Source organism: Liolophura sinensis, chromosome 6 (assembly GCF_032854445.1).
Source record: "Liolophura sinensis isolate JHLJ2023 chromosome 6, CUHK_Ljap_v2, whole genome shotgun sequence".
NCBI lineage: Eukaryota > Metazoa > Mollusca > Polyplacophora > Chitonida > Chitonidae > Liolophura > Liolophura sinensis.
The window spans coordinates 78,823,237-78,836,703 of NC_088300.1; the positions used below are offsets into that span (position 1 = coordinate 78,823,237).

A 13,467-nucleotide genomic window follows, 5' to 3' on the forward strand; every position below is an offset into this window, starting at 1 on the left:
GGTGTATTCCTTGTTATGTCATACATACATACCTGTCACACCTCTAGCAAATAAGGGTATATAAATCATACATCCAGCAATAGCATTCAGATGCCTGTGCCCATTTCATGCTTTAATAAATACCACACAAGAGAGACAACAAATTCCCAATGTTAGTTTGAGGTACAAATCAAGCACACTAGTGCATGTCTGACTTACCTGGCATTCCGTTTCTGAGGCAGAACTGGTGGATTCCTCATCTTCACGGCCACCTTCTGAAACACTTCCATTAGGCAGCTGCAGAGATGTGATGGGTGTCACTCTGCCACCCTCCTTTTTTGGAGAAATGTAGGAACAGTTCACAAAACACTGCTTCACCATTTCTGGTTTGCTGTCCTCTGTGGAGGCTGAGGGGGATGACGATGGGGAAGAAGAGGGCTCTAGCTTCACCTCTTTCTTGTCCTCATCAGAATGCCTTTGGAGCCAGGCTTTCTTCAGCTTGGTATGGTTGCCTGACTTGTGAGGTGAGGTAGTCCGGGACTGAGGTGGAGGACTTGGGGCACTCAAAGTGTCACTGTCTGTGTCAATCCCTCCATTAGCCACCCTATTGATGGTATCCATAATAGAAGAACACGAGTTAGAATTGGTGTTTACTAGGTTTACTGGTGATGGGCAAGACACTGGTTTGGGGTCACTGGTCAAAGGGTAGCTCTGTGGTTGTGATGAATATTTTTGATATGATGGCTGCTGTACACCATGGGATGGGGCAAATTGCTTGTGAACATGCTGATGTGGAAGGATCTGTGACTTGGACTGCTGATGAGCAGATGGTTGCAAACTCCCCTTAGGATTGGCCTGGAGCTGTTGTTGTAAAGTATGATGAATCTGTTGGCGAGATTGTTGCTTTTGTGAAGCTCCAGCTTCCTGCTGACCCTCATGAGCAACTTTAGCTTTGAGCTTTGCTTTATTTTTACTGTTCTCCTGATCCTGGAAAAATGCAATCTGCACAGTGTTTTCCACAAAGGAACGAAAACTGTCCATGTAACAGGAAGGTTTGGTGATACATGTGGGCGAGGTGGTTGAAGCTACTGTCGTTGATGTTGTAGAGTTTGTGTTTGAGGTTGTGAGCACGGACGTCCCTGAAGTGATGGGTGAAGATCCGGGGTGGTGTGGTGGACTGACATGAACGTTTCCCCCGGTGACTTTGTGCGGGTTTGGGCTGTACAGTGAAGAACTCTGTGAGGTGACTGAATGGGAATGAGAAAGACCTTCTGTAAACTCACTGCCAACTCTGTGCTTCTTCCTGTTTGAACCTTCCTTACCAGACTTGCGCTTGCTGCTACCCACAGCACCTGCTCCCATGCCACTGAAGCTGTGCCCAGTTGGACTTTTGTCAACTGCATTCTGAGCCTGTGAGTCACTTACTTTTGTTGCATTGACAGCAACACTTTGACTGTAGATGGGGTTTGGCACAAGTCCTTGCTGTATTAGGGAATATGTATAAGCTGGGTGTGATGAGGATGTGGACACGGATACTGAAGGATGAGCTGGGGGGGATGCCACAACAGGTACATGGTTAGGATTGGACGTAATTGTTCCAGCTGCTGATGATCCAACTATCTGTGAATGACTTTGCATGGCCTTTGGATATTCCAATGGTCTAATCACCGCTGCCGAGAGCTGCTGTGGACTGGCAACATGGAGAGGACTTTGGGCACGGGATGAAGCTGACTTTTCGGCAGCCCTAAAGGCAGATGCATGTGACGGCATCCCTGACACGGGAGAGATCATTGGATGTGACTGAAGATGATGTGCTAGGGTAGACGACGATGGACTAGAGTGGGTAGATGAGGATGAGGAGGGCCTGTCAGGCTGCCGATCAGGAAGGGCTCCTGGTGCCGTTGGTGGACGAGAGGATCCTGAAATCACTGGGGAACTTTGGTGATAGTGAGAGGAGTGAGGGCTCCCTGACTTGCCTCCCTCTCTTGACCGGTTGTCCACTATCACCGTACTGTGCACCTTCCCTGGGTCCTTTATTAAAGGGGGAGGAGAACTTTTGTTACCCTTCTTACTGGCATTCAACGGTGTTGTAGAACGGCCATCACTACCTTGAGCATGTTGGTCATAAGCTGAACGATTTCGCTCATCTTTAACACTTGAACTCCCTTCCCTTTCTGCAACCCGAAGTCCATGTAAGTGCAGTTTATCACTAGGGATGTAGGAGTGTTGGAATGGTTGATATCCATAAAGATTAAAATTTGGCTCTGGCTTCACACTTTGTGGGTTAGAAGCAGACGAGGTGCTGGTTGTAGAAGTTGGAGACACATACATATTGTTTCTGTAGGAATATGGATAAGGTGCATACAAGTGCGCACTTTTACTATCCTGATTACTTGTCGTAGTCACTGTGCTCTTGGAATGGGCCTCTGGTGGCTTCTGGGGCTGGTATTTATCTTCTGTGATCAGTGCTTTCTGTTGAGTTTCATGAATATACCGCTGATGCCTTAGAAGTTTCTCCTGCTCTAATGCTAATAAGCGCTTCTCTTCTGTTTGTCTCAATATCAGTTCTTGATGTTTGTCCATGAATTTCACTCTGGGAGCATGTGGGGAAAATGCCGTTCTCTCCTGTGGTGAATATGAGCCCTGATCATGTGGGGAGTATGAATGATGACGGTACTCCTTTTCTCTTGACTCTCGTTCACTGGCCTAGTAAGAACAGAAACATGAACAAACATAAGTCAAAAGCAATAAACATTTACAAAAACTAACTGGCGGCAGTTCTGGTACAAGCAAGACCATTGGTACATGACTGACAGACCTGTTTACCTGTTTTACTCTCTCCTCCATTATTTTTCTGTCTTTGTGGTCCCCAGATTTCAAGTCAAAAGACTGGCCGGAGTGGGCTGGTGGGGGTTGGCTATGGGCTGAGGGTACTTCACTAACACCTTTCCCTGTTCCCAAGGTTATTGACGGCCAAACACCAGTTGCTGCAGCCTACAAGGAAATCAAGTCTCAGATCTGTCACAGGAACCAACAACTTCTGGATTCTTGTTTCATTTTCAGAGAGTTAACACTGGATCATGACTTCTTGCTTCTTAATTATATGTTCAGATAACATGCCTTACAGTAAGACATAACAGCAGAAGTTCATTATCTAGAAGTATGCAACTTCCATATAGCTAGTCTACATGGCATAGTACATATGTTACATCATCTGTAGAAGCTCATGCCACCTGCTGGAGAAATATACCAACCTCTTGGGTGGAAATTGTGAACTGAATCATGGGAAATCTAATGTAAACGGCTCCTACAAGAACTGGCCACACCTTGAACCTGAAACTCCTCATTTAAAAACTACAATTTCGCTGATCATTGTTGGTATGCAGTTAAGAGCCCATTAACTATGTTTATATTTCCAAGCAACTCTAAAACAATTACTATCAAAGACAATGTTGTCCTTTTACAAAATTTTCTGTTTTTAAAGTTTATTTCAACACAAAAGCGTTCTGCACATTTTTCCCACCATGCATCAGCCATTCTTCCAACATTTGCTGTGCAACAGAGAGAAAAAAAAACATGACTGTGCAGATACGTCAGATAATGTGTTAAAGATTGAAGAGTGTAAAATGCCGTGGAGATTAACTAAAGGGAAGTTGCTTACCTCTAGGTAATGGACTTCTGATAATAGATATTTGAAATTCCTGTGTATGTCTGTAGGTTATTCAACTGGTTTACGACCTTTTTTAATAAATAAAGCTTATTCTGCTTATTTTCCCATGAGAATCAACCTAGAAAATTGCAGAACCCAAAAAACCTGTTTTTCAACAAGGACTACTTTTACATGCAGACACCAATGAACTTCAGGTAAATCTGGTGTAATACTATAACAACATGTAGGTCAGCCGGCTTGAAATCTTCAACTGGTTCCGTTCATAATTTTAATTCTTATGCGTAAGTTTATGCAAGCAAAAAGGCCTCAATACAGCAAGGTACGGTATGTTCACACAGCATCAGTTTTTATTAAGGATTATCACTGTGCCTCAAAATACACCCCAAACGAGGCTGGCTAATTGAAACCTCTCGTGCAGAGCTATTACTGTTGAAAACAATGTACAGTTCACGCTTGCTCACCTTTTGCTTGGCCAGTCGCAAGGACTCAGTGAAATGTTGATTGACAGCCACTGCAGCCTCTACTGACTCAGTGAGGATCCTCTGCTCCTGCCGCTGCTCTCGTTCTCTCTCCTGTCTGCACCTTTCCTGCTTCTCACGCTCACGGTCCTGTCGTTCTTTCTCCGCCCTTTCCCTTTCTGCCCTTTCTCTATCTGCTCGTTCACGTTCTGCTTTCTCCCTTTCTAATCTTTCACTGTGAACAATAATCATTATTGGAGTAAAGGTCTATGAAAACGGTTATTCTTTTAAAATCAGCTATGAATTCTCAAAGATTCTAACATGGTAAATGGTACTATTCATCCTGATTTGAAATAAATACCTATGCAGTATACTAAATTTCCCACAGATAAAATTCAGAAGAGATAAATAACCCCAAAAATCTTTTCAAATTCACAAAGGCTTCATGCAATGTAGGTCACTGAATGTATTCCAAACAGTTCAGGAAAGAATTTAGATCTTAGCAGAAAAGACCAAAAGCATTTGTTAACTTTCGTCTTAATCATATACATATACACAGGGACATTTCGCACTATAGGACAATATACACAGGTACATGTACTTGTGAGTACACAAATCTTTGTATCTTAATCATATACATGTGTACACAGACATTTCGCACTAGACGATAATATACACATGTACATGTACTTGTGAGTACACAAATCTTTGTATCTTAATCATATACATGTGTACACAGACATTTCGCACTAGACGATAATATACACATGTACTTGTACTTGTGAATACACAAATCTTTGCATCTTAATCATATACATGTGTACACAGACATTTCGCACTAGTGGATAATATACACATGTACTTGTACTTGTGAATACACAAATCTTTGCATCTTAATCATATACATGTGTACACAGACATTTCGCACTAGAGGATAATATACACATGTACTTGTACTTGTGAGTACACAAATCTTTGTATCTTAATCATATACATGTGTACACAGACATTTCGCACTAGAGGATAATATACACATGTACATGTACTTGTGAGTACACAAATCTTTGCATCTTAATCATATACATGTGTACACAGACATTTCGCACTAGAGGATAATATACACATGTACATGTACTTGTGAGTACACGAATCTTTGTATCTTAATCATATACATGTGTACACAGACATTTCGCACTAGAGGATAATATACACATGTACATGTACTTGTGAGTACACAAATCTTTGTATCTTAATCATATACATGTGTACACAGATATTTCGCACTAGACGATAATATACACATGTACATGTACTTGTGAATACACAAATCTTTGCATCTTAATCATATACATGTGTACACAGACATTTCGCACTAGACGATAATATACACATGTACTTGTACTTGTGAGTACACAAATATTTGCATCTTAATCATATACATGTATACACAGACATTTCGCACTAGACGATAATATACACATGTACTTGTGAGTACACAAATCTTTGCATCTTAATCATATACATGTGTACACAGACATTTCGCACTAGACGATAATATACACATGTACTTGTACTTGTGAGTACACAAATCTTTGCATCTTAATCATATACATGTGTACACAGACATTTCGCACTAGACGATAATATACACATGTACTTGTACTTGTGAGTACACAAATTTTTGTATCTTAATCATATACATACGTACATGGACATTTCGCACTAGAGGATAATATACACATGTACATGTACTTGTGAGTACACAAATCTTTGCATCTTAATCATATACATGTGTACACAGACATTTCGCACTAGAGGATAATATACACATGTACATGTACTTGTGAGTACACAAATTTTTGTATCTTAATCATATACATATGTACATGGACATTTCGCACTAGACGATAATATACACATGTACATGTACTTGTGAGTACACAAATTTTTGTATCTTAATCATATACATACGTACATGGACATTTAGCACTAGACGATAATATACACATGTACATGTACTTGTGAGTACACAAATCTTTGCATCTTAATCATATACATGTGTACACAGACATTTCGCACTAGACGATAATATACACATGTACTTGTACTTGTGAGTACACAAATCTTTGCATCTTAATCATATACATGTGTACACAGACATTTCGCACTAGACGATAATATACACATGTACATGTACTTGTGAGTACACAAATCTTTGTATCTTAATCATATACATATGTACATGGACATTTCGCACTAGAGGATAATATACACATGTACATGTACTTGTGAGTACACAAATTTTTGTATCTTAATCATATACATACGTACATGGACATTTAGCACTAGAGGATAATATACACATGTACATGTACTTGTGAGTACACAAATCTTTGCATCTTAATCATATACATGTGTACACAGACATTTCGCACTAGAGGATAATATACACATGTACATGTACTTGTGAGTACACAAATCTTTGCATCTTAATCATATACATGTGTACACAGACATTTCGCACTAGAGGATAATATACACATGTATATGTACTTGTGAGTACACAAATTTTTGTATCTTAATCATATACATACGTACATGGACATTTCGCACTAGAGGACAATATACACAGGTACAAATATAATAAATTGTGTGTTTTCCAGAACCATTAATCACAAATGAAGAATCTCGGTACACTGCATGTATAAATGTAGCTTTCAACTGACATGGTTCTGTTCTTCATATGTTCATGTAGTTATGTTTTAGTTATTCATCGGATTGGGGCATTGGGCCATCCTCAAGAAGTAAATGTTTAAATTAGCTTTTGCTGAGATTATTTGAGTTTGTCATCTACAGTATAGGGATACTTTGTTCATGTACCATACTGAAACCATTCACACATATGAATGTTATTCAATATTCAAATGTATCTGTACATGTAATTTATATATACAGCACTGACAGAGTTTTATGTGGAAAATTAAAGCATGTCGATTAGCTGATATTTACATTTTACAAATTACAACAAAAAAAGTTACAATCCCAAGAGCAACATGTAACAAGTATATGTAATTTAAAATGAATTACTAAAAAGAATGTGATGAAAATTATTCAATAAATACATGAATGAGCATGTATTAGTTTTACTAGACTAGAACTGTTTATTAACCCATAAAATCGAGGTACACATCACAGAGATGTGTTGATAGAAGTGAGTCTAAGTCTGGTCCATACAGAGAGCTATAATAATGGTAACTGAAAGTCAAAGTACATGTATGTCATGTGACATTCACCATCTGACACATAATGTACATATTCACCATAGGCTCCTGTGTATGTGTGTGGGGGGGGAGCAAATGGGTCATGCTAGAGAAGAAAGTGGGCAATGTGCTGGGCAATGTGCTGGGCAATGCGTTAGCAAGGACCTTGCATGTTACTGACTGTACATAATGTATGTAGACCTTCAGTGCAAAACTGGCCTGTCCCTACCTTATGTAGCAGACAGAACTGGATGGATAACATGCAAGTCAGCACAACCACTTACAGGGTGTAAACAGGCAGCTGGAAAAGCTGATAAGAAGTCTGTCCTAAATACATGTAGTTAAGAGATATCAGAGTGAATCCTAGGAGTGTCCTGGTATATATTAACCTTGTAATGCCCTATACAGACACATGCCTTCTGTAAACCACAAGGAAAACCACACAGGAAAAGCTGTATACACAACTTCTACAGCTGCAGACAGGTCACACATTATTGACTACACCAACTGTGATGTTATACCAAACAGGCCAAGCCACATGATTCCACTACCCCCTCTATCTCCACAATGATCTCTTCCAGCACCCCCTACTGAGTACTGTATTGTCAGCCCCACCAAGCAACAGCCCCAGCAGAGGGCCAAGGTTCCAGCTCTTTGTGTTCTTTCAGAACAAAAAAGTGGGGCTGAGACAGTGTGAAATGAGTGTAGGCCTTTGTAGTATTTATCCTGGTTTCTATTCAAATACAGGAAGCCAGTCAGGCAGGCTTGGGCTGACATATATAAGCTACTGGTTTATGTGGTGCTATACTACCCCCCTCCCCCTTCCAGTCCCATTTCTTAGTCTGTTAACAAGTCTACAACAGGATATAGTACTTGGCATAGGTTCAAAATGTAATGTGCCGTGGAAGTTAACATCAGATCTATCCAAAAGTTAATAACTACCTTCACCTGTTTACAAAATATTGTATACTTATTTCATTCTGGACTGCACTGGTGTAAAATTTATCTTCCGAAATTACATACCTCTGGAAAACAAAGGCTAAGAAATCACACCAATAACCCTTTCACCATTATTTTAAACAACATACAACCTAGGTGTATTCTACATATTTAGGCAGCTGATGTGAAATGGATGGTTCAGTATGAAAATCCATTCTGCCTGGTTTGCTGTCATTTCACAACATGTAGCACAGAGTACATGTAATACAGTAAACTGCTGTAGAACAGCTGCCCTTGTCAAGCTCTATTTGCCTTTTAATAAGCAACCATGTACATTTATATGTAAAAGGGCAGCTGCTTGTCTCCATAAATTCTGGCTGAGTAAAGTTCATAATTCTTGCTCTAAAGATTACTATCCCCATACATGATTCATTTACAAAGAAATACAGATGTAAATGTTAATGTAGAACAGCCAGAGTATGCATGCACATGTACATGTACTTCTTACCTGTACATGCAAATTGTGACAAATTCAAAATTTCACAATTTACAATTTAGTTCATGTATGCATGTTTCCCTAAATCTCTTACACTTGTATGGTAAAAAATGAAACAATAATAATATATGTACATGTACGTGCATATATATATATATATATATATATATATATATATATATATATATGCATGCCTATATGATACATGTACATGTATTTCTAACTGATCTCTGTATCACATATACATGTATGTTAAGCATTAACAACTTTCACAGAGCTGCTGTGTATAGGTACAAGTAATTATACAGTCCACACAATAGACCTGGTTACAACTAATAGCACCGGACTTAATTGAGCATGGTACAGCAGTAAATAGATTTTATACCCATCGTGTGCACACATGTTCTCCATATTACATTTATACTACATTTATTATCAAGCCTGGCAGATGTTTCGGACACACCTGTAGAATGAGCACATAAGTTACATGTACACCATAGCTACACATACACCTGTAAACAGTGATTAACAATAATGGTATCATCAAAGACAAAGGGTGAAACAAAGCAGGATAATGCCAAACCTGGACCCAAATGATAGGACTACACAAGTACAATGCCAGCTAAAATTAGAAAAAGGCTTGTGGATAAGTCCAACATGCATTCAGTTTGCCTAAAATAAATTCACACAGAACTCACTCAGTGCCTAAGAGGATAAACTGCTTCACTAACAGGATACTGATCCCTTCACTATAGTGGCAGCACATGTATTTACCATGATAGAATTACATGTACATGTATATTTTATCAGCAAACAATAACTACAAATTTACACTTAGTGAAAATACAACTTAACTAAACACACAATAAAAACAGATACATGTACATAGTTCTACAAAGCATATCTGGGACAAACAATGGGATACTTTCTGTAGCTGCCATGTAATCTACAGGACGAAACTTTCCCTCTCACTTCAGTTGGCAAACCACAAACTAATCTTTATTACTTTAAACACTGGACAAACATACAGTAGATATATACATGTATGATATGTATTACTTGCACAACCTGGCTTTCTGGTGTACATGTAATATAAACGTTTACATGTAAATGTATAGACATGTGTGTCAATGTATACACATGTATGCACATAAACTGGACCCATTTAAATGTATTATAAACCAAGATGGGCAATCATATAGTCTAGATAATATCCAGTTAAATGTATACACCAGTGATGGTTATCAGCACCACAAAAAAGTTTTTGACATGATCCTGTGGCTAGTGAGACAATTAAATCCAGCTATGCTTTAGGCACTGGTAGGCACTGTCAAATACACATCCTTTATGTACATAAATAACATACACTTCAACCAGTCACATGTGTGCACAACACACCCATAAGCCCATAAATAGTATGCAAATGAGAATTGTAGACAGGATCAAATTTGACCTTGACCTTTCTAAATCCTGTAACAAGGAGCCTAACCCAGGCCAGAACACTGCTACAATCATGACAAGGGTAGCAGTATGAAGCTGTCTGCTGATTAAGTTAGCCAGGGCCTGTAGCTGAGGCATGTACTTATTTCTGCCTGAGTGGTCTCACTGTTGCAAATTGCTGGGTCTTTTGTGATGAACTATTGATCACACCTTTATCCCAATGGAAACAATGTGTCCAGAATAAACCTTCCCTGTTCGGCCAACCTACACAGGAAATACTTGGCAATGGCAAATGGACTTTAGTTTGCTGCAGAAACCTGTATGCTGAATACATATCCATTTAGTGAATCAGCATGATGATTAAATGTTCATGTGGGCTCACTGTAAACACATCGACATATAGTTTTACATGTACCTACACTGTTTATCATACAGAAACCTGGAATTTCTACCAGTTGATATACTTTTAAAAGGCTGTGCCTACATACAGCATGAACAAGCTTATTATGCAGGAGGCTACCATTATAGGCCTTGGAGGGGGACAGGCAACCCTTTAATCAATAATTCATCTCAACAGCTGCCAGTTTAGACCATTACACACCTGAATTCTTTCCCTTACAAAAAAAAAATGGCCAGCTACCTCTATATGACCTACATTGAATCTGAAAAGAACGAGGCAAGTGTGGTGTGACCAAGGTAAACCCTAGCCCCAGACCATATAGCAATAGCTCTACAACATGATATCCTAATAATGGCGGAGGTCAGAGCCAGCCAGCAGTCAGACATTGTATTGATCCCTGCATAAACATATAGCTACCTTGCTATCTCCCAGTCCTGTACAGCTAAGTCCATGCTCACACTCTTCACATAAAGCAAACAGACCACCAAAAACAGATATGTGTGCTGCTTTTTGTCTTTGCATGGGCAAGGCAAATTTTCAGTACATGTACACAGGTTAAACGCGCAGAGATTCCTATTACATTTTCACAACATCCCCCTTTAACCTTGAGCAGACATTTATTTAAGCCCAGCAGCTGTGACATTCCCCAGTCTAGATGTTAGCTTTCACACTTCTTTTTTCTATACATACAAGCAATACACCCATAAACAGGCTTACAACTAGACACTTACCGTTCTATTTCTCGCTCTCTCCTATCCCTTTCTATGCGCCTTTCCCGATCTCTTTCTTCAGAGATCTCCCGTTCTCGTATGAGAGTGCCTCTGATGAGATCATCCTGGTATTTGGATAGCATCCATGGTGGTGGCACAGGGACTGTGGGGTGTTGCTGCTGCCATAACAGTTCCAGTTGTGTGTTTGTCAAGTTCCCAGGTAAAGTAGCCGGGTAGGATGGAATTTGTAGTAAATGCTGGCTTTGGTACTGGAGGGCAAGCTGCTGTTGCTGTTGAGCTAAACTGCTAATTTCTCTGGCGGCTATAGGGTCTAACTGTGCCACAGCCGCAGCACGAGGTAGGGACAGATGGGGCAGACCCAATGCAGGCAGTTGAGGGGAGTATTGCAGTGGCAGCAATGTCCTGGATAATGGGTGGTTAGGCAGCGTGGTAGAAACTGGCAAGGTTCCTGGCGGGCCTGGAATGGGAGTGTGCACATTCGGGTAGGAGGAAGACCCAATGGGCTTAGGTACCCCCAACATGCTATGTACAGGGTTTTTTCTCATCAATTCAGGATCTCTGTACGGATTGACCGGCTCGTTCCGATCAATGATTAATGGACTGGAGGCTGGGCTGTTTTTCACAACCCTGAGATCATCAAACTGAGAACCAGGTCTTTTTTCATCGCTGTGTCTAGAGACAGGTCTCTCTTGTGAAGAAGAACTTGAAGCAGGCCTTTCCTCTAGTGCCTGAGTGCTGGAGGCATTGGGCATACTAGTCACTACATGAGCCTGGGGGGCACAGGGTCTTGTCTCACCTGGCCTACCTGGGCCTTCTCGCAGGTAATCAGCACTTCTATTATGGTTTCTATGAGGTTCTGAGACCAAACCTGTGGCAGTTCTAGATGTTCTTGTATCTGTGTCAGTGGAGTTCACAGTAGATGTTGTACTCTGCTGCTGCACCTCAGATTTAGCGAGTTTAGACAGTTGATCTGTCACTGACCTGGTCAAGTCTATGTTTGCACTAAGCGATGACTGTGGAGGTTTCTCTTTAGAGCTCTCCCGTGCTAGAAGATGGAGCTTCTTATAGTGCATGTCTTCACTCTCCACAGAGCTCGATTCACTCACATCTTTTTTCACTAACTCCTTTTTCACATTCTCTGTTATCGCTGGCCTATCAGGCGGTGAAGATGAGGGTACTTTTTTCTCACTTTGTACAGGCGAGGCTGAAGTTGGTTTTGGCTTGGCAACAGCATGTACTGGTGTCCGTCTGCCAGAACTGCCACTCACACCAGAAACTTTTCTCTTTGTTTCAGAGTCTACACATAGATTACCCTTGATATTTTTAATACTTTTACTAGCTGCTCCTTCAAGAGCTTGAGATTTTGTCTTACCAGAGATTTCTGTTGGCTTGGATTCCAAAGGAGAAACTGGTGATTCTATGGGTGGAACTCTAGGTTCTTCCTTAGGACTTGCACATGGATTTTTGTCCACAGGCAAAACATTAGCTTCACCACTAGTCCTATTTTTCCGTGATAAATCTTTTTGCTGTTTTCTCAACGAGGAATCTCTTGTTCTGCATTCCGGGAAATTTTCACTTCTAGCCTTGGGTGGCTTAGGTCTCTCTTTAACACTTTCTTGAAGCACAGGTTTGGCTGAAGTCCTTTTGTCACTAAGTTTATTTTTCTTAACAGTGATCTCTGATGGAGGTTCTGAATCTGCTTCAGAGTCTTCTTTGGGCTTCCGTTTCCGTTCCTTCTTTGCTACGCTTTTCGCTTGCGCTGACTCTGGCACTTTTTCTGGTAAAAAGATTATAAGATGTGAAAAAAAATGTCAACATCTTCTCTAAAAAATCTTTAAATAACATTCAATGGCATAAATCAATATCAATTTTCTCTCTGAAAGATTTTAAGACCTGAAAAACAGTAAATTATGACAAAAATTGATCAGGACAATTACATGGTGTGGTTAACTTCTGAAGAAGCAAGGTCGCTGCTGGGGTCAGCCCAGATATCTGCTGTGGTTCAGGAAAACAGGCAGCTGTAGGCTGACCCAGCACCAGCCAAGATAAGCTAGGTCCCAGTATAGCACAGTTATCACTGCCTGCCCCTACACA

At 40.2% G+C, this 13,467-nt stretch overlaps 1 protein-coding gene across 5 annotated transcripts in view; it reads right to left on the reverse strand.

Moving 5' to 3' along the window:
• LOC135468326 (probable JmjC domain-containing histone demethylation protein 2C) overlaps window positions 1-13,467 on the reverse strand; it is a 91,909-nt gene that overhangs the window by 10,094 nt on the left and 68,348 nt on the right. For all 5 annotated transcript variants that reach the window (XM_064746514.1, XM_064746513.1, XM_064746516.1 and 2 more), the window contains 4 exons: window positions 11,374-13,150; window positions 4,111-4,342; window positions 2,806-2,973; window positions 199-2,685 (listed from right to left, as the gene is read on the reverse strand). In XM_064746514.1, the coding sequence (XP_064602584.1) occupies window positions 199-2,685; window positions 2,806-2,973; window positions 4,111-4,342; window positions 11,374-13,150 (4,664 nt within the window). The remainder of the gene's footprint in view (window positions 1-198; window positions 2,686-2,805; window positions 2,974-4,110; window positions 4,343-11,373; window positions 13,151-13,467) is intronic.